Source organism: Protomyctophum parallelum (assembly GCF_964188405.1).
Source record: "Protomyctophum parallelum genome assembly, chromosome: 22".
Classification (NCBI taxonomy): Eukaryota; Metazoa; Chordata; class Actinopteri; order Myctophiformes; family Myctophidae; genus Protomyctophum; species Protomyctophum parallelum.
Window position 1 is genome coordinate 27,719,411 of NC_139714.1, and position 27,214 is coordinate 27,746,624.

The 27,214-nt window shown below is 45.6% G+C and overlaps 2 protein-coding genes across 2 annotated transcripts in view; one reads left to right on the top strand and one right to left on the bottom strand.

Moving 5' to 3' along the window:
- Window positions 1–1,523: 1,523 nt before the first annotated feature.
- Window positions 1,524–2,627, bottom strand: LOC310853287 (actin, cytoplasmic 1-like; the record flags this gene model as incomplete). The annotated part of the gene is made up of 1 exon (XM_083757565.1): window positions 1,524–2,627. Exon 1 carries the CDS (start codon window positions 2,604–2,606, stop codon window positions 1,524–1,526), a length of 1,083 nt encoding a protein of 360 aa, XP_083613691.1. The 5' UTR covers window positions 2,607–2,627.
- A 1,884-nt stretch (window positions 2,628–4,511) lies between these two features.
- Window positions 4,512–27,214, top strand: part of LOC310879784 (chloride anion exchanger-like) — a gene marked incomplete at both ends in the record, with an annotated part of 31,209 nt that continues 8,506 nt past the window's right edge. The window contains 10 exons of the mRNA XM_083794614.1: window positions 4,512–4,639; window positions 6,089–6,228; window positions 7,315–7,425; window positions 8,661–8,821; window positions 9,285–9,449; window positions 10,468–10,620; window positions 11,198–11,280; window positions 23,857–24,004; window positions 25,051–25,164; window positions 25,936–26,013. Coding sequence (XP_083650740.1) covers window positions 4,512–4,639; window positions 6,089–6,228; window positions 7,315–7,425; window positions 8,661–8,821; window positions 9,285–9,449; window positions 10,468–10,620; window positions 11,198–11,280; window positions 23,857–24,004; window positions 25,051–25,164; window positions 25,936–26,013 — 1,281 coding nt within the window. The remainder of the gene's footprint in view (window positions 4,640–6,088; window positions 6,229–7,314; window positions 7,426–8,660; window positions 8,822–9,284; window positions 9,450–10,467; window positions 10,621–11,197; window positions 11,281–23,856; window positions 24,005–25,050; window positions 25,165–25,935; window positions 26,014–27,214) is intronic.

A 27,214-nucleotide genomic window follows, 5' to 3' on the forward strand; every position in this document is an offset into this window, starting at 1 on the left:
ATAACGTGAAATGGACAGTTTTATGAACGGTGAAATAAAATGTGTGTTCCAATGCTTAATAATATCATTTTTCATAACTGTCTTACACTCTTGGCTGATAGGGGCTGATTTGGAAAATGGGAATCATGAATCATTTGCAATATAATGCTGTCAATGCTCATCCACATGATGTTGTCAGTGTTGTTGTCAGCTTGGGAGGGGGGGGGGGGGTCGGGGAGAAGCAAACCAATTCCTACTTAAACCATTTTTTTGTTGGACGACGGTCAACGAAGTATCACTGTTGCAGGCTCAGGCTTCAAGGTCATTTTGTTCCGTGTATAAAACGTGTAATATGATGTGATTGTGATACCTCTCAAACTATGACTGGTAGCCTATCCTGTTTCCCCCCTTGCAGGGCTGGACTGGGACAAAAATTCGGCATCTTCGCGTGAATTTGGCCCAGACCGGCCCACCACAACCAGCACGCAGATAGCAGAAACTCTGCCGCCCGCTCCGTCACGGCACACACAAACAAACAAGCCCTAATACCACCACTTTTACAGAACAACATAAATGATACAAACCAACAGACAACTACACAACCCTTTGTAGAGGGTTTATTTCTCACCCACTGATACAGGTACAGTGAAATTATCATGATGGCACTGGCAGAATGGCAGCACGCCCGGACCTTTCCTGGTGGCCTGCCGCCTATTGGCCTGCCTGCCTGCCTTTTCATGGCGGCCCCCTACGGTCGCGGCCCACCGGGAAAATGCCCGGTATGCCCTGTAGCCAGTCCAGCCCTGCTCACAGGAGTTGTGTATAGTATTGCATGATGAGGCCAGGCCCAGGAAATAATTCCCAATGCATTTTTCCCATAGACATTTCAAAAGGTATTTATTAAAGACCTTTTAAGCGTCGTACGAAGCCAACTCGAGTCGTGACAAATTATGACAACAATAAATGTACAAAGAAGAAAAACAACAAAAAAAGTGTTGTAACCTGCCGTTTTTTTCTTCTTTCAAATTATTTGTTCGGCCCAAATAATTGTGTTTGTTGTCATGATTTGTCACGACAAGGCTTAAAAGGTCTTTATATAAATACTTTTTGAAATGTCTATGAGGAAAATGAACGGGAAATCATTTCCTGGGCCCTGGTAGGGGGGGCGGGACTGCGACGCTCTATTGTCACAACACATGTGTTGTGTGTGTGTGTTGTGATGGCTGCTTGGCGCGAAGTTTATTTCCGCAAGGAGAAATAATTAACCCATTGGAATGCATCTGTGTCACCTTAGCTTTTAAACCACTTCATTATTTTAAACTTTAGCTATTGAAAAATAGTAGGTATACAAGCTCATACATAGGCTACGAGCTTGTAGATCTGCACAGTCTTTTGAAAAATCATGAAAATGTGTGCAAGTCTTTTGAGTTTTTACTCAAATCTTTGCTTCTGGAGGTCCCTGATATTTTCAGGCAGCAAAAAACCTATTCTTTCACACTTGTGTGAGGTGAGGGGCACTCTGGGGGGAACCAGAGGACGTCCGTTCAGAAGCATTTGCGGTGGACGATGGAGGGGCCGGACTCGTCGTATTCGTGCTTGCTGACCCAATACTGCTGGAAGGTGGACAGGGAGGCCAGGATGGAGCCTCCGATCCAGACGGAGTACTTCCGCTCCGGCTGCGCGGTGATCTTGATCTTCATGGTGGACGGCGCCAGGTCCGAGATCTCCTTCTGCATCCTGTCGGCCATGCCCGGGTACATGGTGGAGCCTCCGGACAGCACCGTGTTGGTGTACAGGTCCTTGCGGATGTCCATGTCACACTTCATGATGCTGCTGTAGGTGGTCTCGTGGATGCCGCACGACTCCATGCCCAGGACGCGCGGCGTGAAGAGAGCCTCGGGGCAGCGGAACCTCTCGCTGCCCACGGTGATGAGCTGTCCGTCGGGCAGCTCATATCTCTTCTCCAGGGAGGACGAGGAGACGGCGACGGCCATCTCCTGCTCGAAGTCCAGGGCCACGTAGCACAGCTTCTCCTTGACGTCGCGCACGATCTCCCTCTCGGCCGTGGTGGTGAAGCAGTAGCCGCGCTCCGTCAGGAGCTTGGTGAGGTGGTCGGTGAGGTCGCGGCCCGCCAGGTCCAGACGCAGGATGGCGTGGGGCAGGGCGTAGCCCTCGTAGATGGGCACGGTGTGGGTCACGCCGTCCCCGGAGTCCATGACGATGCCCGTGGTCCGCCCCGAGCTGTACAGGGACAGCACGGCCTGGATGGCCACGTACATGTCGGGGACGTTGAAGGTCTCGAACATGATCTGGGCCATCTTCTCCCGGTTGGCCTTGGGGTTCAGGGGGGCCTCGGTGAGCAGGACGGGGTGCTCCTCGGGGGCCACCCTCAGCTCGTTGTAGAAGGTGTGGTGCCAGATCTTCTCCATGTCGTCCCAGTTGGAGACGACGCCGTGCTCGATGGGGTACTTCAGCGTCAGGATGCCCCTCTTGCTCTGGGCCTCGTCGCCCACGTAGCTGTCCTTCTGGCACATGCCCACCATCACCCCCTGGTGGCGGGGGCGGCCCACGAGCGACGGGAAGACGGCGCGGGGGGCGTCCTCTCCCGCGAAGCCGGCCTTGCACATGCCGGAACCGTTGTCGAAAACCAGCGCTTCGTTCTCGTTCGCCATGACTGAACTTTTTGAGGGGGGCAAGCTGTCACGTTTAGAGGACAGGATTAAGAATTTATGACGGGGTGAAGGGCTTTCACTGGTGCCTTTATTAGATTGTTGTTGTGACGTCACCGTGATGTCAGGAACGGCTGAAAGTCCTGCCCTGCCCTGTCCAGTTCAGCTGGCCCAGTATGTTTGCCCTGCCCCGCCTCTTCTGTTTTGTTCCCTGCCCTGGCTCTGCCCCTCTCTGCCTCTTTTTCTGTCCTCGTTTCCCTGCCTCATGTCATGTCTGTTACACTGTTGTTTGCCTTGGTTTTGTGTATCTTATTTTGTAGTGTGTCCTCTGTCTGTCTAGTTCAGTCTAACCTACCTTGTGATGTGTCAGTGAGTGTTTCCACCCGTGTCCTGTTAGTCCCCCAGCCTATCCTAGTGTTGATTGCATCTTGGTTCCACCTGTGTCCTGTTAGGGCCGATTCATACTCCTGTTTTAGCGCTGTAGTGCCGAAATGACTTTTGGCACGTCAGAAATTCTCAGTAGCACAGAAGAGCCCCCCCCCCCCCCCCCGAACCTCAAATGACGTCACATTGTAGGCTCGAACCGACTTTTATTCGGATCTAAAATGAATCCTGCCTTAGTCTCCCAGCCTATCATAGTGCTGATTGTATCTTGGTCCCACCTGTGTCCAGTTAGTCTCCCAGCCTATCATAGAGCTGATTGTATCTTGGTCCCACCTGTGTCCAGTTAGTCTCCCAGCCTATCATAGAGCTGATTGTATCTTGGTCCCACCTGTGTCCAGTTAGTCTCCCAGCCTATCATAGAGCTGATTCTATCTTGGTCCCACCTGTGTCCAGTTAGTCTCCCAGCCTATCATAGAGCTGATTGTATCTCGGTCCCACCTGTGTCCAGTTAGTCTCCCAGCCTATCATAGAGCTGATTGTATGTTGGTCCCACCTGTGCCCTGTTATTCCTGTGTCTATTTAAGTCCTGTGTTTGCATTGTGTGGTTGTTGGTTCCTAGTTCCCTGTCGAGGGAGTGTGTCGATCCTGTATTTCTATTCCTGTTATTATCTTTGCCCTTTATATGGAAGAACCTTTGTTTTGTTAATAAACATATTTCTAAGTTTACTTCTGTCTCCTGCGTCGCCTGCATTCGTATCCTCATCCATCCGTACTCATTCGTGACAAAGAGATGACAGGGACAATAAGTCACGTTTTGTGATTTCCATGAAAAGGAGAGTGTCACAGTGGATTACGCTTCATCGTGTGTTAATAATTAAGCAGAAGAAAGGCAAAACGAGGATGTTCACAGATCCCAGATTAGATTACAGATAAGGTTGGACGAGCACAGGTCAGCAGGGCCCACGCTGCGGGACAAGGCTTCTGTTATGGTCATTTCTCTCCCCGCACGCAACTCACTTTACGCTCGCTGTTGAGGAGCTAGGAACGAGGAACAAGGTAGGCGTGTGACCATTAAACTTTTTGAATTTAAGCTGACGATTAATTGTCACGTAAATTATGTTTTCTTTTTTTGCATTGAACATTGGTTACAATTTGAAATAGCTTTTGCCTTTTAGGTTTCGTAATCACAAATTGCACATCAGGGCAGATATGACAAATAACCTATGCACAAAGAAATCAAATCACTGACACATTTAATAATTTTTCATATATATATACAGCGAAAATAGCAGATCTACAAGCTTATATAGATCTATAAGCTTGTTGACATTCTGTTATTGGACATTTTTCAAAATGGAAACGATTTGACGATTATGCAACAACAATTGTGATTATCTCAAATTGTTGAGATGACGTAATCATTGTGACAGCTAGGCCTATTGAAGAACGTAGAAGGTCACCCAGCGTCCGGGTGTGAAGATGACCACCTCCAGGAGACAATACCTGGTGGTCAGACCTGTGTATTCAGAGGACCGCTTCTCCGAGGACCACCAGAGGGTCCACAGGAGACGCAAAACGCTGTGGGACCACGTCAAACACTACTGCACGTAGGTGGTCCCCCCCCAAAAAAGCTTACCTTGCTCTCGTTTCCATTATATCTCGAAATAATCCAAAGCGTTTCATACTTTGAACGAGAGGCGGATGAGAAGTCAGAAATGAAGCGCTTAGTATATCCATCAGATCAAAACCACGGAGAGCTCCCTGGATTAGGAGAGACGAGGCATTCTTTCTGCAGCGGTAAACCAGGAAGTGAACGGGGCCGTGCATGAACGAAGAGCGACGCGTATGGTGGCCTTAAGGCTCATACTTAATAGTCTGGATTTTCGGAACATGACGTCACGAGCCGCGGTGAAGAGCAAACCACCGCCCACCGCTCCAGCCCTTCTCTCTGTTTTTTACTCACCACCGCTCAACGTTATTTCAGCTCCGGTGGTCAGCTCACCACCGAAGATCCAGACTATGAATAGGCCTTTATAGAGTCTTTATAGAGTCCCACTTAAAAATTCACCCATTCACACACATTCACACACCTTTACATAGATTGTGCATTACATTCACCCATTCACACACACACACACACACACACACACACACACATTCACACACCTTTACATACAGTAGATTGTGCATCACATTCACCCATTCACACACACATTCACACACCTTTACATAGATTGTGCATTACATTCACCCATTCACACACACACACACACACACACACACACCTTTACATAGACTGTGTACATTACATTCACCCATTCACACACACACACACACACACACACCTTTACATAGACTGTGCATTACATTCACCCATTCACACACACACACACACACACACACACACACACACCTTTACATAGACTGTGTGCATTACATTCACCCATTCACACACACACACACACACACACACACACACACACACACACACCTTTACATAGACTGTGTGCATTACATTCACCCATTCACACACACACACACACACACACACACCTTTACATAGACGGTGTGCATTACATTCACCCATTCACACACACACACACACACACACACACCTTTACATAGACTGTGTGCATTACATTCACCCGTTCAAACACACATTTATACGCCGATGGCGGAGGAAACCGTGAGGAATCGTCAGTCCCTCCCGGAGCCCTGGGCCAGTTTTGATCTAGGATAATTAAGGCCTGTGAATAAAGGATGCATGACATGGTCCAGGCGGTGACGTAACGGTCTGGGCACCCGACTGGTAATCCAGTCGCAGTGTGCCGCGGGTTCGACTCCCGAGCCCGACACGGCCTTCACTGCATGTCTTCCCCCATCTCTCTCCCGTTTCCTGTCAGCCTACTGTCTGTCCCTTCAAAAAACGAATAAAAGGCGTAAAAGCCGCAAAAAATATCTTAAGAAAAAGGATGCATGACATTAATGAACACATCTGTCTTTGAGTTAATTGCCACATATATAAATACCGTACGTTGTGCCGTTCGTTTGTACAGCTGTGACTCCAAACGGCTGAAGAACGCCACGCTGAGCGCTCTGCCGTTCATCGGCTGGATGAGAATCTACCGGCTGAGAGAATGGCTGCCGGGAGACCTGGTGGCTGGCATCAGCACGGGGATGGTGGCCATTATGCAAGGTAACACAGCTTCAATTCATCATGGGGATGGTGGCCATTATGCAAGGTAACACAGCTTCAATTCATCATGGGGATGGTGGCCATTATGCAAGGTAACACAGCTTCAATTCATCATGGGGATGGTGGCCATTATGCAAGGTAACACAGCTTCAATTCATCATGGGGATGGTGGCCATTATGCAAGGTAACACAGCTTCAATGAATCATGAAGGTAACACAGCTTCAATTCATCATGAAGGTAACACAGCTTCAATTCATCATGGAGGTAACACAGCTTCAATTCATCATGAAGGTAACACAGCTTCAATTCATCACGGGGATGGTGGCCATTATGCAAGGTAACACAGCTTCAATTCATCATGAAATACAGCTTCAATTCATCATGAAGGTAACACAGCTTCAATTCATCATGAAATACAGCTTCAATTCATCATGAAGGTAACACAGCTTCAATTCATCATTAGTGGAACTGCAACAAAATACAGTTTAGATGGATTGCAGGGAAAAGGAACTGGTCAGAATAACGTGTTCCTTCCATGCGCTACGTCCAACCGGGGAAACTCCCCCTCCTGTCAGGTGAAAAGAAGCAGCTTGGACTCCTCATGCATTGAAGGAAGCATGAGGTCAGTCTGTTGCTCTCCCCAGGTTGGCATGTGGGTGAAATGTTTTTTCTGCGGGTGAAATGCGGGTGAAATGTTTTTTCTGTGCTATCCTAATCAATAAATCATACATTAATAACTTTCAGCGCCACCTGGTGGTCACCAGTTTAGGCTTTGAGTGCCAATTCTCCCATTATAAAGAGAGAAAGAATTATGCATGTAATGTGCATGTCATCACCTGTACACCAGATTAGAGGAATTTTCTAAATATGGATGGAATTAAAAAAAGAAAATAATAATAATTGAATTCCCAAGGGAAGACGTCTTGTCGTCCGTGGCATCCGGTACTTAATTGGCAATTATACGTCTTGACGTTTATGGCTCTTAAACTGTTTTAAACTGTTTTAAAATAATAAATAAAAGCCCATAAAATGTCCCTCTCGGTGACCTATATGACTCTAACGGCCCTGTCTCTCTCTCTCCTCAGGCCTGGCCTTCTCCCTCCTAGCCGGCCTGCCTCCGAGCTACGGCCTGTACACAGCCTTCTTCCCCATGCTCACATACTTCTTCCTGGGAACCTCCAGACACATATCTATAGGTACATTTTGTTCTGTACACAGCCTTCTTCCCCATGCTCACATACTTCTTCCTGGGAACCTCCAGACACATATCTATAGGTACATTTTGTTCCATTTTGTACACTCTCAGAATTAAATTAACATTGATTTTACTTTATAAATCGGGGGTCCCAGAGATAGAAATGCCGTTACATGGGGGGGTCCCTCGACTAATGCATGTCAAACTGGGGGGGATCCAATAAATTAAAATGGTTGAAAATCTCTGCTAGAACTGTAAAAATCTTCTCTTATGGGGGTCCCTGGGGGTCTTATGGGGGTCCCTGGCATATTTTTTCAAATGGGGGGTCTGTGAGTGTCACTGTTCCAGACACATATCTGTGGGTACTAGGTCATGATACTGTTTACACAGTATGTTTACATACTGTAAACATACAGTAAGGTAAGTGTCTCTTATCGTCACTGTGGCCGTAAGTGCAATAAGGTCCACCCTACCCTGGAAGAGAGTCATAATGTGTATTTCCCATCTCAAGGTTCAAGGCTTCAACTTTATTGTCACACCAACAACTCTTCCTATGAGACACAGACTGGTGTGGTGTTTGGCCTCTGTTCTTCCAGGATGGTTCCCAGTGTTTTTTTTATTATATTAATTTTTATTAGGTTTTTATAGACATGACAAACAAGACATACACATAATAATGACACATACACCAGACTGGGCAATGTATATAAAACGAGTGGCGGGCCTATCGTGATAAGATAGCATAAGATGAACACGACCATCATCAGACATCAAAAGAGTAGAGCAGGAGGGCATGGATATAGCAGTAGCCAAACAGAACATAAATATATAATATATGATACAACATAAATATATATATATATATATATACAGCAGCAGGGCAAACAGGTCAGCGGTTACACAGCAGAGTCAAGGTGAGCAGTAATAGGGCCCCATATATATTCAAAAGTGGCTAGACTGTCCGGTCTGTCGCAACGCAACCTCTCCAGATGTATCAAAGATACAAATTCATTAATTAATAACACATGATACAGTCGATGGTTCCCAGTGCTGAGTCTGATGTTGGCCTATAATATGTTCTTCCAGGATCGTTCCCAGTGCTGAGTCTGATGTTGGCCTAATATGTTCTTCCAGGATCGTTCCCAGTGCTGAGTCTGATGTTGGCCTATAATTTGTTCTTCCAGGATCGTTCCCAGTGTTCCCAGTCTGATGTTGGCCTATAATTTGTTCTTCCAGGATCGTTCCCAGTGCTGAGTCTGATGCTGGGGGTCGTGGTGACGAGGCTGGTTCCCGACGTGGGTCCTCCCGCCAACATCACAGGCTTCGACGAGCTGTCTAAGGAACACCAGAGGGTGCTGGTGGCCTCGTCCATCACCTTCCTCATGGGGGTCATCCAGGTACAACTGTCTCTCTGTCCATTCCCTCCTTCCGTCCGTTTTATCGTCCTCGTCCTTTTCACTGTCAGAGTGGCTGCACAACGAAAGGTTGTTGTTTTACCTTTAAAATGGGCTCCAACACCAAAAGGCCATACCATATATCACATGAAAAAAGCCAGGTCAAAAGTACAATGACATGTTTTATTTTAAGTCATAATCAGACATCACTGTCTTTTGGCAAACAATAACGGAGTGGAACAATGTATGAAACAGAACTATGACTTCACGTAACTAAAGCCCTAAAGAAAACAAAAGAAAGGAAGGTGTTATACATATTCTGAAGAAAACCTGGAGATTGACATCCAGTAATTGGGTCTTATGATCAAAATAAGAACATTATAATAATGGTGTGTAAAACAGTACTTTACATGTTGATGAACGTTGTGCGTGCGTGTGCCTGTGTGTGTGTGTGTGCGCGTGTCAGCTGGCTATGGGTGTCCTCCAGGCAGGCTTCATGGTGGTCTACCTGTCGGACACTCTGGTGTCGGGGTTCACCACGGCCGCTGCCGTCCACATCGTGGTGTCTCAGCTCAAGTTCGTGTTGGGGCTGGAGGTGCCCGGCCTGACCGGACCGCTGTCCATCATATATGTAAGAATGACCTGTCTGTCTGTCTGTCCATCATATATGTAAGAATGACCTGTCTGTCTGTCTGTCTATCATATATGTAAGAATGACCTGTCTGTCTGTCTGTCCATCATATATGTAAGAATGACCTGTCTGTCTGTCTGTCCATCATATATGTAAGAATGACCTGTCTGTCTGTCTGTCTGTCCATCATATATGTAAGAATGACCTGTCTGTCTGTCTGTCTGTCTGTCTGTCTGTCTGTCTGTCTGTCTGTCTGTCTGTCTGTCTGTCTGTCTGTCTGTCTGTCTGTCTGTCCATCATATATGTAAGAATGACCTGTCTGTCTGTCTGTCTGTCTGTCTGTCTGTCCATCATATATGTAAGAATGACCTGTCTGTCTGTCTGTCCATCATATATGTAAGAATGACCTGTCTGTCTGTCCATCATATATGTAAGAATGACCTGTCTGTCTGTCTGTCTGTCCATCATATATGTAAGTCTGACCTGTCTGTCTGTCTGTCCATCATATATGTAAGAATGACCTGTCTGTCTGTCTGTCCATCATATATGTAAGTCTGACCTGTCTGTCTGTCTGTCCATCATATATGTAAGAATGACCTGTCTGTCTGTCTGTCCATCATATATGTAAGAATGACCTGTCTGTCAATCCATTATATGTAAGAATGACCTGTCTGTCAGTCCATTATATGTAAGAATGACCTGTCTGTCTGTCCATAAGTCTGACCAGACCACTGTCCATCATATAAGAATGACCTGTCTGTCTGTCCATCATTATGTAAGTCTGACCAGACCACTGTCCATCATATAAGAATGACCTGTCTGTCTGTCCATCATATATGTAAGTCTGACCAGACCGCTGTCCATCATATAAGAATGACATGTCTGTCTGTCCATCATATATGTAAGTCTGACCAGACCGCTGTCCATCATATAAGAATGATCTGTCTGTCTGTCCATTATATAAGAATGATCTGTCTGTCTGTCCATCATATATGTCAGATTATGTTCTCCTTCTCAGACCCTGGAGATCCTCTTCGGTCAGATCAGCTCCACCAACATCTGTGACCTGGTGACGTCTCTGATCATCATGGTGGTGGGTTTCTTCGCCAAGGAGATCAACGACAGATACAAAGCCAAGCTGCCCGTTCCCATCCCCATAGAGGTCATAATGGTGAGATCCCATCCCTGTAGAGGTCATAATGGTGAGATAGTACTTAATTATACATGTAAATTCTGTGTATTATATTTGACTCCAATCAAATCATTAGTTTCTGGGTACAATCTCTTAACATTTACCAGATATGTTCTGGCCTTTCTCGGCCCCACCCCTCTCCCACTGTTTATATTGTGTTTAGTTTCCAAGATGGCCGCAGCACCAGGAGGGGGTGGGGCGGAGGTGAGCGGGCGGGGTCGACATATGCCCTTACTGGGCTGCATTCAAGACACTTGCCTTGTGTCTGACACCTGACTTGTGTCTGAACACAGCTCCCCTCATCAAACAAAATGTTTGGTCAAACCATATGGGCTTCCATTGGAAATGCATTGGAGCGGCCATTATACAAAGACACAAGACAGGTGTCTTGAATGTGCTAATGCAGCCCAGTAAGGGCATATGTCAACCCCGCCCGCTCACCTCCGCCCCATCCCCTCCTGGTGCTGCGGCCATCTTGGAAACTAAACACAATACAAACAATTGGAGAGGGGTGGGGCCGAGATATTTATTGGAGTGTTTTTCCCCGTTCCCACAGACCGTCGTAGCGTGCGGAGTGTCTTATGGCTTCAACTTTGAGGAGAGATTTGACGTTGCTGTCGTTGGTGAAATGGTTAGTGGGTAAGCAGTGTCATAACCCGGCCCGTTGGGCCATGACAAATTGAGGAGGACACAGAGCAGTGTTCAAAATAACAATAATTTATTTGTAAGAGAGAACTAATAATAACTTAATATAAAGGATAATGCTTACAGAATGTATGAGATGTGGAAGTCAGTAAGATCAGTGGTGTCAGTGTGGATGTGTGGTTAATATGGTGAAGGTGTGTTGTAGTGTGCAAATCAAACAGTGAGGAGCAACAAACAGAAAGGTGCTGTCATCTGGAGTAGGACCAAGAGAATGGCTGGCAAGCCCTCTTTTATAGGGTTTCAGGAGCACTGATCAGGTGCTCCTAATGCACCTAATGAGAAGTCTCAAGTGGGCCGACGCCCACATGATCTGTGGGAGAAACACAGACAGGGCAGTACACCATATACACAGCATAGGCCCTGCAGGCCAGGCCAAGGGGCCGTGACACCCTCCCCCTTCAAAATGAGGGACCATAAGGGACCGAGTTGGTCTAAACCTTAACTTAACAAATTAAATCAAATCAATCAAGAAAAACCTTTTTTTTTACTATATAACAATAATGAAAATTTGAAAGTGAATTTAAACCCAACTTGCCTCCAAACTATTTCCGCTCCAACCATTCCTGTCCACAACCAGCACAACCGCTTCCCCCCCTCAGCAACCAAGATTGACCATGGATTCCTGGAGCATCTAAGAGGAGAGGAGCAGGAGGCAGGAGCAGACAGAAAAGGAGGACCAGAAGATGAGACAAGAAAAACACAAGTTATATTTTTGCCTCCATTTTAAGGCACTCTGGAAAGGGCATCTGCCACAACATTTTCTACCCCCTTAATGTATCTGATTTCCAGCCAATAAGACTGCAACATTAGGGACCAGCGAATTAATCTCTGATTGGGACACTGCAGTGAATTTAGAAAGGTTAGTGGATTATGGTCAGTGTAGACCACCACAGGCGCAGCCCCAGACACTACATAGACATCAAAATGTTTCAATGCCCATATTAGAGCCAAAGCCTCCTTTTCTATAGTGGAATAATTCAACTGGTAGGAGTTAAACTTTCTTGAGAAAAAGCTCACAGGTTTGTCGATTCCCAAGTCGTCTGTCTGTAATAAAACCCCACCAGTACCCACGTGACTGGCATCCACCTGTAGAGTGAATGGACGGTCAAAACGAGGTGCTGCAAGAACAGGAGCAGAACATAACAGACCCTTGATGGATTCAAATGCTTTTTGACATTCTTCAGACCAAATGTATTCAACACTGGACTTTAACAGATTAGTTAGGGAAGCCACAACAGTAGAGAAATTACGACAGAAACATCTGTAATAACCTACTAGACCAAGAAATCGCAGTAACTCTTTTTTGGTGGTTGGAGCTGGGTACTGTGCAACTGCACTCACTTTTGCCCCAACTGGTCGAACCTGACCCTGTCCAACCACTCGACCAAGGTAGGTCACTGTGGCCTTAGCAAATTCACACTTTGCCAGGTTCACAGTGAGACCAGCCTCGGCCAGGCGCCTGAACAGAGCATGAATGCGTTCCACATGTTGAGACCATGAGTCCGAAAACACAACAACGTCATCGAGGTAGACTGTACAACCCTCAAGATCTCCCAGCACATATGTCATGAGTCGCTGAAATGTCGCAGGTGCGTTCCGCAACCCAAATGGCATTACTTTGTAGGAAAACAGACCCTTTGGAGTGATAAAGGCAGAAATTTCCTGTGCCCGTTTGGACAAAGGCACTTGCCAATATCCCTTCAATAGATCAAATTTGCTCACAAACTTGGCATGACCAATTTCGTCTACACAATCCTCCATACGAGGAAGAGGGAATGAATCTGGTTTAGTAACAGCATTTACTTTTCGAAAATCTGTGCAAAATCTGAAAGTGTTGTCAGATTTCGGAACAAGGAGACAGGGCGACGCCCAGCTCGACGCAGACGGCTCAGCTATACCGTTTTCCAACATGTAAGTGATCTCGGCATCTTGATGCTTTCGTTTCTCAACATTTACTCTGTAAAACCTTTGCCGGATAGGGAGAGCACCCTCGACCTCAATGTCATGCTCGATCAGGTGAGTTTGACCAGGGGTATCATTGAACAGGCATGGGAAAGCCCGGATAACCTCAGTCAAATCTGCTCTCTCTCTCCCTGGCAAATGATGTAACAAAGCATCCAGATTACCGAGTGTCTCAGAGTTTCTTAACCGACCTTGTAACAATGCTGGGTCAACAGCAGGCAAACCGTCTTCTTCCTCATCCGCAACCGAATGAGGAGAAGTGATCACCGACGCTCTACTTGCTAAGCACGCAGCATGAACACCATCCACCTTCGACTGAGCATCAGGCGAAGCGGACGCACGATCATGATACGGCTTTAACAAGTTAACATGGCACAGTTGAGTGGATTTCCTCCGCAGAGGAGTGGAAATCGTATAGTTCAAGTCAGAAATTTTCTTGACTACAGTATAAGGACCTGAAAATTTGGCTTGGAATGGCGAGCCTATGATTGGCAACAATGCCAACACACGATCGCCAGGGCTGAAAACCCTCAGCTCTGTGCGCCTGTCATAAAGTTTCTTCATCTTACTTTGGGCACACTCTAACTTTTCTCTAGCTAGCTCTGCAGCTGCATAAAGTCGACGCCGGAAACCATTGACATAGTCTAGCAGGTTACGAGGAGCTTCAACACCTTTCCACTGGTCACTCAAAATGGCTAAAGGCCCCCGCACAGTGTGGCCAAAAACCAAGTCATTTGGGCTAAACCCAGTGCTCTCCTGTGTAACCTCCCTGGCTGCAAGCATCAACCAAGGCAAACCTTCCTCCCAATCCCCCTCCATTTGTGTGCAATAGGCACGCAGCAATGACTTCAATGTCTGATGGAACCGCTCCAATGCACCTTGACTCTGCGCATGATAAGCAGAGGCCAGGTTGTGCTTGACATTAAGCTGCTTCAGTACCTGTGAGAAGAGGTGAGAGGTGAAGTTGCTTCCCCTGTCACTCTGGATGACCTTGGGAATGCCGAAAATAGAAATGAACTGTGACAAGGCCTTCACAACTGACCTCGCTGTAATAGTGCGTAATGGATATGCTGCAGGGTAACGAGTAGTTTGACACATTACAGTGAGAAGATATACTGCACCAGATTTCGAGCGAGGAAGTGGGCCCACACAGTCAATGATCAAATGTTCAAAGGGTTTACTGATAGCTGGAATTGGCAACAGAGGAGCAGGTTTGAGGATCTGATTTGGTTTACTTGTTAACTGGCATGTGTGGCAAGTCTTGAGATGCGCTGCCACATCTCGCTTCAAACGCGGCCAGTAAAAATGCCTCAGCACCCGATCATAAGTTTTCCGGACACCAAGATGCCCTGACCCCTCATGTGCCAATTTCAAGACAGACTCACGAAAGTTAGCTGGCAACACAATTTGGAGAATGGGATCACCCACAAAACCCTCGCCATGTGGGACCCACTTCCTTACCAGCAACCCATCCTGAAGGAAGTAGCCACGAGCGCTGCTCTCTATCTCCACATCAGTAACCACCTGATCCAGCAGACATTTGAGTGAGAGATCAGCCTGCTGCTCCACCCTCAGGTCATCCTGTGAGACTGACAAAGGAAAATCAGCTAAGGAAAACATTGGTCCTGAAAGTACATTTTTGTTTTTTTCTATGGTATTTGCATCAGACTGTGCACGCGCCATAGCACGTGTCACTGCACAAGCTGTGAACACTTCAGGAAACTCAGTTTCATTTTCATCAGGTTGAATTCTTACCAATGGCACTGAATCGACTATTAAAGGTGGTGGTACATCCGCCCACACACGTGCCCCAGCCAAACCATTACCCAGGATGACATTGACCCCTGCCACAGGTAAAGCGGGACGCACTGCCACGCCTGTCAGACTCTGGAAGAAATCGGAGTATAGCATGACGTTGTGAACAGGCACATGGAGGACAGTTAAACCCATCCCCAAAACAGGAATAGAGGACTCTGTAGCACTTTCTGCATTAAATGGCAACACTGATGCTTCAATAAACGTGTCAAAAGCTGCTGTGTCACGCAATATTGTTACTGGCACCTTGACATTGCTTCCTACCAGTGACACAAAGCCCTCACTGACAAACGGCCTATAGGATGCATCAACCTCAAGAATTTGACATGACCCATTGACTTCCCTGACCTGTACCTCCCCCATGCTTGATGCAGGCACAGCCATAGCCGCACCTTTTGCAGGGAAAGAGGTAGACTTTGACGTCTTCGCTTTTAGAGCGTAACAATCAATTTTCCAGTGCCCCTTCTTGTGACAGAAGTTGCATATTTTCTCCTCACGTGTGCCATGCTCAGGTTTCACCTCCAACACCGCCATGCCTGAACCACCAGGAGAGCCATTTTTGCCACGTGCGCCCTCACCACCATCATTACCAGCACGAGGCTGGCCAAAGGAGCGCCGATCTCCATTAGAGCGCTTGTGCGTCAGCACATACTCGTCTGCCAAAGCAGCCGCTTCGGCAGCAGTTTCAACTCTCCGGTCACTGATGTGGTTGGCAATGTGCTCAGGCAAGGTGTTCTTAAACTGCTCAAGGACTATCAGGTTACACAACCCATCGTAATCCCCCACATCTAGTGCGGCACACCAGCGAGCAAAATAGCATGACAAGTCACGTGCAAACTCTAGATGAGTCTTGTTGTCAGTTTTCCGCCATGTGCGGAAGCGCTTGCGGTAGGCTTCTGGAACGAGTTCGAACGCCTTTAGTACCGCTGACTTAACCTTGGAATAACTTTGACTGTCCGCAGGGCTAAGACAGGAATAGGCCTCCTGCGCCCTGCCTGTTAATACACATTGGAGCATTAACGTGCGGGCAGACTCTGGCCAATGACGAACATCGGCTACTCGCTCAAACATGGAAAAGAAAGTCTCTGGGTCTTTTTCATTAAATTTGGGCACAAGGCGCAAATTGCCGAAAATGTCAAACTCACGGTCTTGAGAACCCAAGGCCGTTGCCCTACTACTGGACACCCCAGCCTGATCAGCTGAGAGTTTACCTTCTTTTATCAACTCAAGTCTAGACTGCTCTACCCGCAGCCGCAGTACCTCTGACTCCGACTTCTGCTGCTGTGTCTGCAGCATAATCAACTCCTTTTGTTGCTCAAATGTAAGAAGCTGGCCAGTGGGTAGGATAGGCTGACTAACCACCACCTCAGAGGACTCCTCTAGGATCCCCATAGCTATCAAATTGGCTACCAAAAGCGATCTTATTTTAGTGTCCTTTATCCTTCTGTCCTGGATATCAATTTTGTAATAATCCGCCACTCTAAGCAGCTGGTCCTTACACAAACTACCTAGAGTTTCCTCACATGGAGTCTCAATAAACTCTTCAGCAGTAGCCATTTTTCAAGGCAAAAACAAGTAACAAGTTTTTTTTTAACACCAATCTACAAAGTAGTTTTTTTTTTTTTTATGATTTTTATTTTTATTTTTTTAATAGAAAACTAAATTCCAAATTGGAACAAACGTTCCCTCCTTGCCAATTTAGGACAGGTGTAACAGGTGCACCTACAGGAGCGGTGTTCCCCCTACTTAAACTGCCTAACCAAAAACCAAACTACCATAACTTGCCCTAGTCTTCAGTGGGCCTCCCGAGTTCCCCTGCCAACACTGGGCATCTCAGGGGTACCACCCTATCCCAGCTTGTGTGGGACAGCAATCTATTAAACCCAAAACAACACAAACAAAAATCAAACAAACAGATCCCATATGGGGAAACGCCGCTGACCTACAAGGGTGGGGAACACCTCCCCTCAGATTGTCTAGACCCACCTGCAACACCTGCCCCAATTACCACCATAAGTGGCAACTAATTGACAGCACAAAACAATATTTAAATAATTGTATTTAACCAAACTGATAAATCAATTACTCAAAATTGTTAACAAAACAAAATGTTAATTAAACAAATTGCTCCTCAAATTACTCAAAACAAGTTGTAATTCAAACAAAGTGTTACTCAAATGATTCAAAACAAATTGTAATTTAAACAAAGTGTTACTCAATTAGTTAATTAGTTACTCAAAACAATTGTTACTCAAACACCACTATGCACCTCCTCAACAATGCTGTGACTAAAGTTGCCAATGTAGGCTTCAAACAATACAGGAAAGTACTTTTACCTGTTCGCAGAGTCACAGCCAACCCGAGTTGCTTTAAGTGGCCGCGAGCCCCCAATCTGTCATAACCCGGCCCGTTGGGCCATGACAAATTGAGGAGGACACAGAGCAGTGTTCAAAATAACAATAATTTATTTGTAAGAGAGAACTAATAATAACTTAATATAAAGGATAATGCTTACAGAATGTATGAGATGTGGAAGTCAGTAAGATCAGTGGTGTCAGTGTGGATGTGTGGTTAATATGGTGAAGGTGTGTTGTAGTGTGCAAATCAAACAGTGAGGAGCAACAAACAGAAAGGTGCTGTCATCTGGAGTAGGACCAAGAGAATGGCTGGCAAGCCCTCTTTTATAGGGTTTCAGGAGCACTGATCAGGTGCTCCTAATGCACCTAATGAGAAGTCTCAAGTGGGCCGACGCCCACATGATCTGTGGGAGAAACACAGACAGGGCAGTACACCATATACACAGCATAGGCCCTGCAGGCCAGGCCAAGGGGCCGTGACAGCAGCATATTAAACCACTCCTCCTCAGTATATAAATGGTTAGTGGGTGAGCAGAGCAGCATATTAAACCACTCCTCCTCAGTATATAAATGGTTAGTGGGTGAGCAGCATATTAAACCACTCCTCCTCAGTATATAAATGGTTAGTGGGTAAGCAGCATATTAAACCACTCCTCCTCAGTATATAAATGGTTAGTGGGTAAGCAGCATATTAAACCACTCCTCCTCAGTATATAAATGGTTAGTGGGTAAGCAGCATATTAAACCACTCCTCCTCAGTATATAAATGGTTAGTGGGTGAGCAGCATATTAAACCACTCCTCCTCAGTATATAAATGGTTAGTGGGTGAGCAGCATATTAAACCACTCCTCCTCAGTATATAAATGGTTAGTGGGTAAGCAGCATATTAAACCACTCCTCCTCAGTATATAAATGGTTAGTGGGTGAGCAGCATATTAAACCACTCCTCCTCAGTATATAAATGGTTAGTGGGTAAGCAGCATATTAAACCACTCCTCCTCAGTATATAAATGGTTAGTGGGTGAGCAGCATATTAAACCACTCCTCCTCAGTATATAAATGGTTAGTGGGTAAGCAGCATATTAAACCACTCCTCCTCAGTATATAAATGGTTAGTGGGTAAGCAGCATATTAAACCACTCCTCCTCAGTATATAAATGGTTAGTGGGTAAGCAGCATATTAAACCACTCCTCCTCAGTATATAAATGGTTAGTGGGTAAGCAGCATATTAAACCACTCCTCCTCAGTATATAAATGGTTAGTGGGTGAGCAGCATATTAAACCACTCCTCCTCAGTATATAAATGGTTAGTGGGTGAGCAGCATATTAAACCACTCCTCCTCAGTATATAAATGGTTAGTGGGTAAGCAGCATATTAAACCACTCCTCCTCAGTATATAAATGGTTAGTGGGTAAGCAGCATATTAAACCACTCCTCCTCAGTATATAAATGGTTAGTGGGTAAGCAGCATATTAAACCACTCCTCCTCAGTATATAAATGGTTAGTGGGTGAGCAGCATATTAAACCACTCCTCCTCAGTATATAAATGGTTAGTGGGTGAGCAGCATATTAAACCACTCCTCCTCAGTATATAAATGGTTAGTGGGTGAGCAGCATATTAAACCACTCCTCCTCAGTATATAAATGGTTAGTGGGTGAGCAGCATATTAAACCACTCCTCCTCAGTATATAAATGGTTAGTGGGTGAGCAGCATATTAAACCACTCCTCCTCAGTATATAAATGGTTAGTGGGTGAGCAGCATATTAAACCACTCCTCCTCAGTATATAAATGGTTAGTGGGTGAGCAGCATATTAAACCACTCCTCCTCAGTATATAAATGGTTAGTGGGTGAGCAGCATATTAAACCACTCCTCCTCAGTATATAAATGGTTAGTGGGTAAGCAGCATATTAAACCACTCCTCCTCAGTATATAAATGGTTAGTGGGTGAGCAGCATATTAAACCACTCCTCCTCAGTATATAAATGGTTAGTGGGTGAGCAGCATATTAAACCACTCCTCCTCAGTATATAAATGGTTAGTGGGTGAGCAGCATATTAAACCACTCCTCCTCAGTATATAAATGGTTAGTGGGTGAGCAGCATATTAAACCACTCCTCCTCAGTATATAAATGGTTAGTGGGTGAGCAGCATATTAAACCACTCCTCCTCAGTATATAAATGGTTAGTGGGTGAGCAGCATATTAAACCACTCCTCCTCAGTATATAAATGGTTAGTGGGTAAGCAGCATATTAAACCACTCCTCCTCAGTATATAAATGGTTAGTGGGTAAGCAGCATATTAAACCACTCCTCCTCAGTATATAAATGGTTAGTGGGTGAGCAGCATATTAAACCACTCCTCCTCAGTATATAAATGGTTAGTGGGTGAGCAGCATATTAAACCACTCCTCCTCAGTATATAAATGGTTAGTGGGTAAGCAGCATATTAAACCACTCCTCCTCAGTATATAAATGGTTAGTGGGTGAGCAGCATATTAAACCACTCCTCCTCAGTATATAAATGGTTAGTGGGTGAGCAGCATATTAAACCACTCCTCCTCAGTATATAAATGGTTAGTGGGTAAGCAGCATATTAAACCACTCCTCCTCAGTATATAAATGGTTAGTGGGTGAGCAGCATATTAAACCACTCCTCCTCAGTATATAAATGGTTAGTGGGTGAGCAGCATATTAAACCACTCCTCCTCAGTATATAAATGGTTAGTGGGTGAGCAGCATATTAAACCACTCCTCCTCAGTATATAAATGGTTAGTGGGTGAGCAGCATATTAAACCACTCCTCCTCAGTATATAAATGGTTAGTGGGTGAGCAGCATATTAAACCACTCCTCCTCAGTATATAAATGGTTAGTGGGTGAGCAGCATATTAAACCACTCCTCCTCAGTATATAAATGGTTAGTGGGTGAGCAGCATATTAAACCACTCCTCCTCAGTATATAAATGGTTAGTGGGTGAGCAGCATATTAAACCACTCCTCCTCAGTATATAAATGGTTAGTGGGTGAGCAGCATATTAAACCACTCCTCCTCAGTATATAAATGGTTAGTGGGTGAGCAGCATATTAAACCACTCCTCCTCAGTATATAAATGGTTAGTGGGTGAGCAGCATATTAAACCACTCCTCCTCAGTATATAAATGGTTAGTGGGTGAGCAGCATATTAAACCACTCCTCCTCAGTATATAAATGGTTAGTGGGTGAGCAGCATATTAAACCACTCCTCCTCAGTATATAAATGGTTAGTGGGTGAGCAGCATATTAAACCACTCCTCCTCAGTATATAAATGGTTAGTGGGTGAGCAGCATATTAAACCACTCCTCCTCAGTATATAAATGGTTAGTGGGTGAGCAGCATATTAAACCACTCCTCCTCAGTATATAAATGGTTAGTGGGTAAGCAGCATATTAAACCACTCCTCCTCAGTATATAAATGGTTAGTGGGTAAGCAGCATATTAAACCACTCCTCCTCAGTATATAAATGGTTAGTGGGTGAGCAGCATATTAAACCACTCCTCCTCAGTATATAAATGGTTAGTGGGTGAGCAGCATATTAAACCACTCCTCCTCAGTATATAAATGGTTAGTGGGTAAGCAGCATATTAAACCACTCCTCCTCAGTATATAAATGGTTAGTGGGTGAGCAGCATATTAAACCACTCCTCCTCAGTATATAAATGGTTAGTGGGTGAGCAGCATATTAAACCACTCCTCCTCAGTATATAAATGGTTAGTGGGTAAGCAGCATATTAAACCACTCCTCCTCAGTATATAAATGGTTAGTGGGTGAGCAGCATATTAAACCACTCCTCCTCAGTATATAAATGGTTAGTGGGTGAGCAGCATATTAAACCACTCCTCCTCAGTATATAAATGGTTAGTGGGTGAGCAGCATATTAAACCACTCCTCCTCAGTATATAAATGGTTAGTGGGTGAGCAGCATATTAAACCACTCCTCCTCAGTATATAAATGGTTAGTGGGTGAGCAGCATATTAAACCACTCCTCCTCAGTATATAAATGGTTAGTGGGTGAGCAGCATATTAAACCACTCCTCCTCAGTATATAAATGGTTAGTGGGTGAGCAGCATATTAAACCACTCCTCCTCAGTATATAAATGGTTAGTGGGTGAGCAGCATATTAAACCACTCCTCCTCAGTATATAAATGGTTAGTGGGTGAGCAGCATATTAAACCACTCCTCCTCAGTATATAAATGGTTAGTGGGTGAGCAGCATATTAAACCACTCCTCCTCAGTATATAAATGGTTAGTGGGTGAGCAGCATATTAAACCACTCCTCCTCAGTATATAAATGGTTAGTGGGTGAGCAGCATATTAAACCACTCCTCCTCAGTATATAAATGGTTAGTGGGTAAGCAGCATATTAAACCACTCCTCCTCAGTATATAAATGGTTAGTGGGTGAGCAGCATATTAAACCACTCCTCCTCAGTATATAAATGGTTAGTGGGTGAGCAGCATATTAAACCACTCCTCCTCAGTATATAAATGGTTAGTGGGTAAGCAGCATATTAAACCACTCCTCCTCAGTATATAAATGGTTAGTGGGTAAGCAGAGCAGCATATTAAACCACTCCTCCTCAGTATATAAATGGTTAGTGGGTGAGCAGCATATTAAACCACTCCTCCTCAGTATATAAATGGTTAGTGGGTGAGCAGCATATTAAACCACTCCTCCTCACTATATAAATGGTTAGTGGGTGAGCAGCATATTAAACCACTCCTCCTCAGTATATAAATGGTTAGTGGGTAAGCAGAGCAGCATATTAAACCACTCCTCCTCAGTATATAAATGGTTAGTGGGTGAGCAGCATATTAAACCACTCCTCCTCAGTATATAAATGGTTAGTGGGTGAGCAGAGCAGCATATTAAACCACTCCTCCTCAGTATATAAATGGTTAGTGGGTAAGCAGCATATTAAACCACTCCTCCTCAGTATATAAATGGTTAGTGGGTGAGCAGCATATTAAACCACTCCTCCTCAGTATATAAATGGTTAGTGGGTGAGCAGCATATTAAACCACTCCTCCTCAGTATATAAATGGTTAGTGGGTGAGCAGCATATTAAACCACTCCTCCTCAGTATATAAATGGTTAGTGGGTGAGCAGAGCAGCATATTAAACCACTCCTCCTCAGTATATAAATGGTTAGTGGGTGAGCAGCATATTAAACCACTCCTCCTCAGTATATAAATGGTTAGTGGGTGAGCAGCATATTAAACCACTCCTCCTCAGTATATAAATGGTTAGTGGGTGAGCAGCATATTAAACCACTCCTCCTCAGTATATAAATGGTTAGTGGGTGAGCAGCATATTAAACCACTCCTCCTCAGTATATAAATGGTTAGTGGGTGAGCAGCATATTAAACCACTCCTCCTCAGTATATAAATGGTTAGTGGGTGAGCAGCATATTAAACCACTCCTCCTCAGTATATAAATGGTTAGTGGGTAAGCAGCATATTAAACCACTCCTCCTCAGTATATAAATGGTTAGTGGGTGAGCAGAGCAGCATATTAAACCACTCCTCCTCAGTATATAAATGGTTAGTGGGTGAGCAGAGCAGCATATTAAACCACTCCTCCTCAGTATATAAATGGTTAGTGGGTGAGCAGCATATTAAACCACTCCTCCTCAGTATATAAATGGTTAGTGGGTAAGCAGCATATTAAACCACTCCTCCTCAGTATATAAATGGTTAGTGGGTGAGCAGCATATTAAACCACTCCTCCTCAGTATATAAATGGTTAGTGGGTGAGCAGCATATTAAACCACTCCTCCTCAGTATATAAATGGTTAGTGGGTAAGCAGCATATTAAACCACTCCTCCTCAGTATATAAATGGTTAGTGGGTAAGCAGCATATTAAACCACTCCTCCTCAGTATATAAATGGTTAGTGGGTGAGCAGAGCAGCATATTAAACCACTCCTCCTCAGTATATAAATGGTTAGTGGGTAAGCAGCATATTAAACCACTCCTCCTCAGTATATAAATGGTTAGTGGGTGAGCAGAGCAGCATATTAAACCACTCCTCCTCAGTATATAACCTTTCCATCTATTGATTAAAAACATGTATTAGCATTTATAGTTATTCATCTATTTATGATAAATTGCTTGTTATAGTAAATGGGCAGTGCTCGGTGGCGCGCTATGAGCTTGTAGATCTGCTATTTTTCAATAGCTAAAGTATGACATAATGCTGAAAACACCAAAAGGGGTTCCCGCCCAGAATGGGTTAATCTACGTAAAGAGCTTGGGATAACAGCGCCATCTATAGACAGTATGGAGTGAAGGTGAACCACCTGTTGGCTCTGAATGTTCCAGGTATGAGTCTCCCATAGCGCCCAGCGTGGAGGTCTTCCAGGAGGGGGCGGTAGAGACCTTCGCCATCGCCATCGTGGGTTTCTCCGTGGCCTTCTCTGTGGCCAAGGTGTACGCTATTCGAAATGATTACATCATCGACGGGAACCAGGTGAGTGACATCAGCAATGATTACATCATCGCTGGGAACCAGGTGAGTGACATCAGCAATGATTACATCATCGCTGGGAACCAGGTGAGTGACATCAGCAATGATTACATCATCGCTGGGAACCAGGTGAGTGACATCAGCAATGATTACATCATCGCTGGGAACAGGTGAGTGACATCAGCAATGATTACATCAGCGCTGGGAACCAGGTGAGTGACATCAGCAATGATTACATCATCGATGGGAACCAGGTGACCTGATGCCTCTATTTTTAACACTAAGCCGTGAGGCTTAAGGCTCATTCATAATCTGGATTTCTCGGTGGTATGGTGACCACCGCTCCGGTGGTGAGGCGACCACTGGTGAGGCGACCACCGGAGCTGAAACAACGTTGAGCGGTGGTGAGTAAAAACAGAGAGAAGGGCTGGGGCGGTGGCGGTGGTTTGCTCTTCACCGCGGCTCAGTGACGTCATGTTGTAGTTCGGTAGTCACCTCACCACCGAAAAGCCATAGAATAACGCTTTAATGTCCCAGGGTGAAATCATCCGTCAAGGCCAAGGGCTTCTGCCAGAAATATCCCATTGGCTGTATAGGGCTAGTATTAGGGCTGGTAATCCAGTCTGGCAGTGTGCCGCGGGTTCGACTCCCGATCCCGACAGCCTTTACTGAATGTCACCCCCCCACCCCCCCATCTCTCTCCCCATTTCCTGACAGCCTACTGTCTGTCCCTCCATAAAAATATATAAAATAAAGGCGAAAAACAACAAAACCAACAACCTTGTGTCGGGGCAGCCGCTGGCCTAGCGGTCCAGGCGCATCATGCCACATATAGGCTCTGGCCTGGCAGCGCGTCGCGGGTTCGAGTCCCGTTCATGACGACCTTTGCTGCGTGTCTCTCCCCTTCTCTCTTTCCTGACAGTCTTCACTTGATACTATCAATAAAGGCAGAAAAGCCAAAAAAAAACTAAACCCTCATCTTTAAAAATGACTTAATGGACCGTTAGTCTAAGACGGTGACATGTTTTTCATCCACTTCTCCATCACAGGAGCTCATTGCCTTCGGGGTTAGCAACATCTTCGGCGCCACCTTCAGGTCGTTTGCCGTCAGCACGGCTCTCTCCAGGACGGCTGTGCAGGAGAGCTCTGGAGGGAAGACACAGGTGAAAATATCCTTCCACGTTTTACTGGTCAATATAATGGAAATATCATCCTACTTTTACTGGTCATTATAATGGAAATATCATCCTACTTTTACTGGTCATTACTTAGAACTTAGAACTTAAAACTGAACTAAATAAACATGTCATCCAGGCCACTTCACTCATATGGATATGAAGAATCAACTGACTGAGAGAAAACGCTATTGTTACTGCTGCTGAATTAGTTACATTTTCGTTAGAAACAGACTGTATCATGAGTGACTGACTGTCGCAAACGATAAGAGACACCTCCCTGACCTTATTTTTAAGCACAATTCTTATCTGAGACCATTTTAAGATGACCCCATGTTATTCTCCATCGAGAAAGACTTCCGCAAACCCCTTGGAACCAGGGGATGAGCGAGTGACGTCAGGACTTTAGAACCAGGGGATGAGCGAGTGACGTCAGGACTTTAGAACCAGGGGATGAGCGAGTGACGTCAGGACTTTAGAACCAGGGGATGAGCGAGTGACGTCAGGACTTTAGAACCAGGGGATGAGCGAGTGACGTCAGGACTATACTGGAAATATCATCTTACTTTTATACTATTATACTGCTAGGATTTCTTCACTCCAAAATAGATTTTATGATCCTCTTCATAAAGTAGTTTAATTTTACAATGCATTTTATATCATGGGTCTACTACTACCACACGTCGTATAATTTTATGGCAATGTGTGAAAATTCTCATACGTTTATTTTATTTTATTTTATTTATTTTACAACTGCAGGTTGCAGGGCTGATCTCGGCACTGATGGCCATGATCGTCACCTTGGCTCTAGGCTTCCTGCTGGACCCTCTGCCCAGGGTGAGACTGACACCGCTGTAATAACCCTGGAGTCTCTGCTCAGGGTGAGACTGACACCGCTGTAATAACCCTGGAGTCTCTGCTCAGGGTGAGACTGACACCGCTGTAATAACCCTGGAGTCTCTGCCCAGGGTGAGACTGACACCGCTGTAATAACCCTGGAGTCTCTGCCCAGGGTGAGACTGACACCGCTGTAATAACCCTGGAGTCTCTGCCCAGGGTGAGACTGACACCGCTGTAATAACCCTGGAGTCTCTGCCCAGGGTGAGACTGACACCGCTGTAATAACCCTGGAGTCTCTGCCCAGGGTGAGACTGACACCGCTTTAATAACCCTGGAGTCTCTGCCCAGGGTGAGACTGACACCACTGTAGAGTAACCCTGGAGTCTCTGCCCAGGGTGAGACTGACACCGCTTTAATAACCCTGGAGTCTCTGCTCAGGGTGAGACTGACACCGCTTTAATAACCCTGGAGTCTCTGCCCAGGGTGAGACTGACACCACTGTAGAGTAACCCTGGAGTCTCTGCTCAGGGTGAGACTGACACCGCTGTAATAACCCTGGAGTCTCTGCCCTGCAGGGTGAGACTGACACCGCTGTAATAACCCTGGAGTCTCTGCCCAGGGTGAGACTGACACCGCTGTAATAACCCTGGAGTCTCTGCCCAGGGTGAGACTGACACCGCTGTAATAACCCTGGAGTCTCTGCCCAGGGTGAGACTGACACCGCTGTAATAACCCTGGAGTCTCTGCCCAGGGTGAGACTGACACCGCTGTAATAACCCTGGAGTCTCTGCCCAGGGTGAGACTGACACCGCTGTAATAACCCTGGAGTCTCTGCCCAGGGTGAGACTGACACCGCTGTAATAACCCTGGAGTCTCTGCCCAGGGTGAGACTGACACCGCTGTAATAACCCTGGAGTCTCTGCCCAGGGTGAGACTGACACCGCTGTAATAACCCTGGAGTCTCTGCCCAGGGTGAGACTGACACCGCTGTAATCCCATCATGTCTGTGATTTCATTGTACTGTATAGTGAGGCCCTTTTAATGGCCATCTATGTCATTCCAGTCGATGCTGGGGGCCTTGGTCATCATCGTAACCTTTGACCTTTGTGTTGCCAGTGTTGCCAGTCGGTGCTGGGTGCTGTGGTCGTCATCGTAACCTTTGACCTTTGACCTTTGGGCAGTGGCTCAGAGGTCCGGG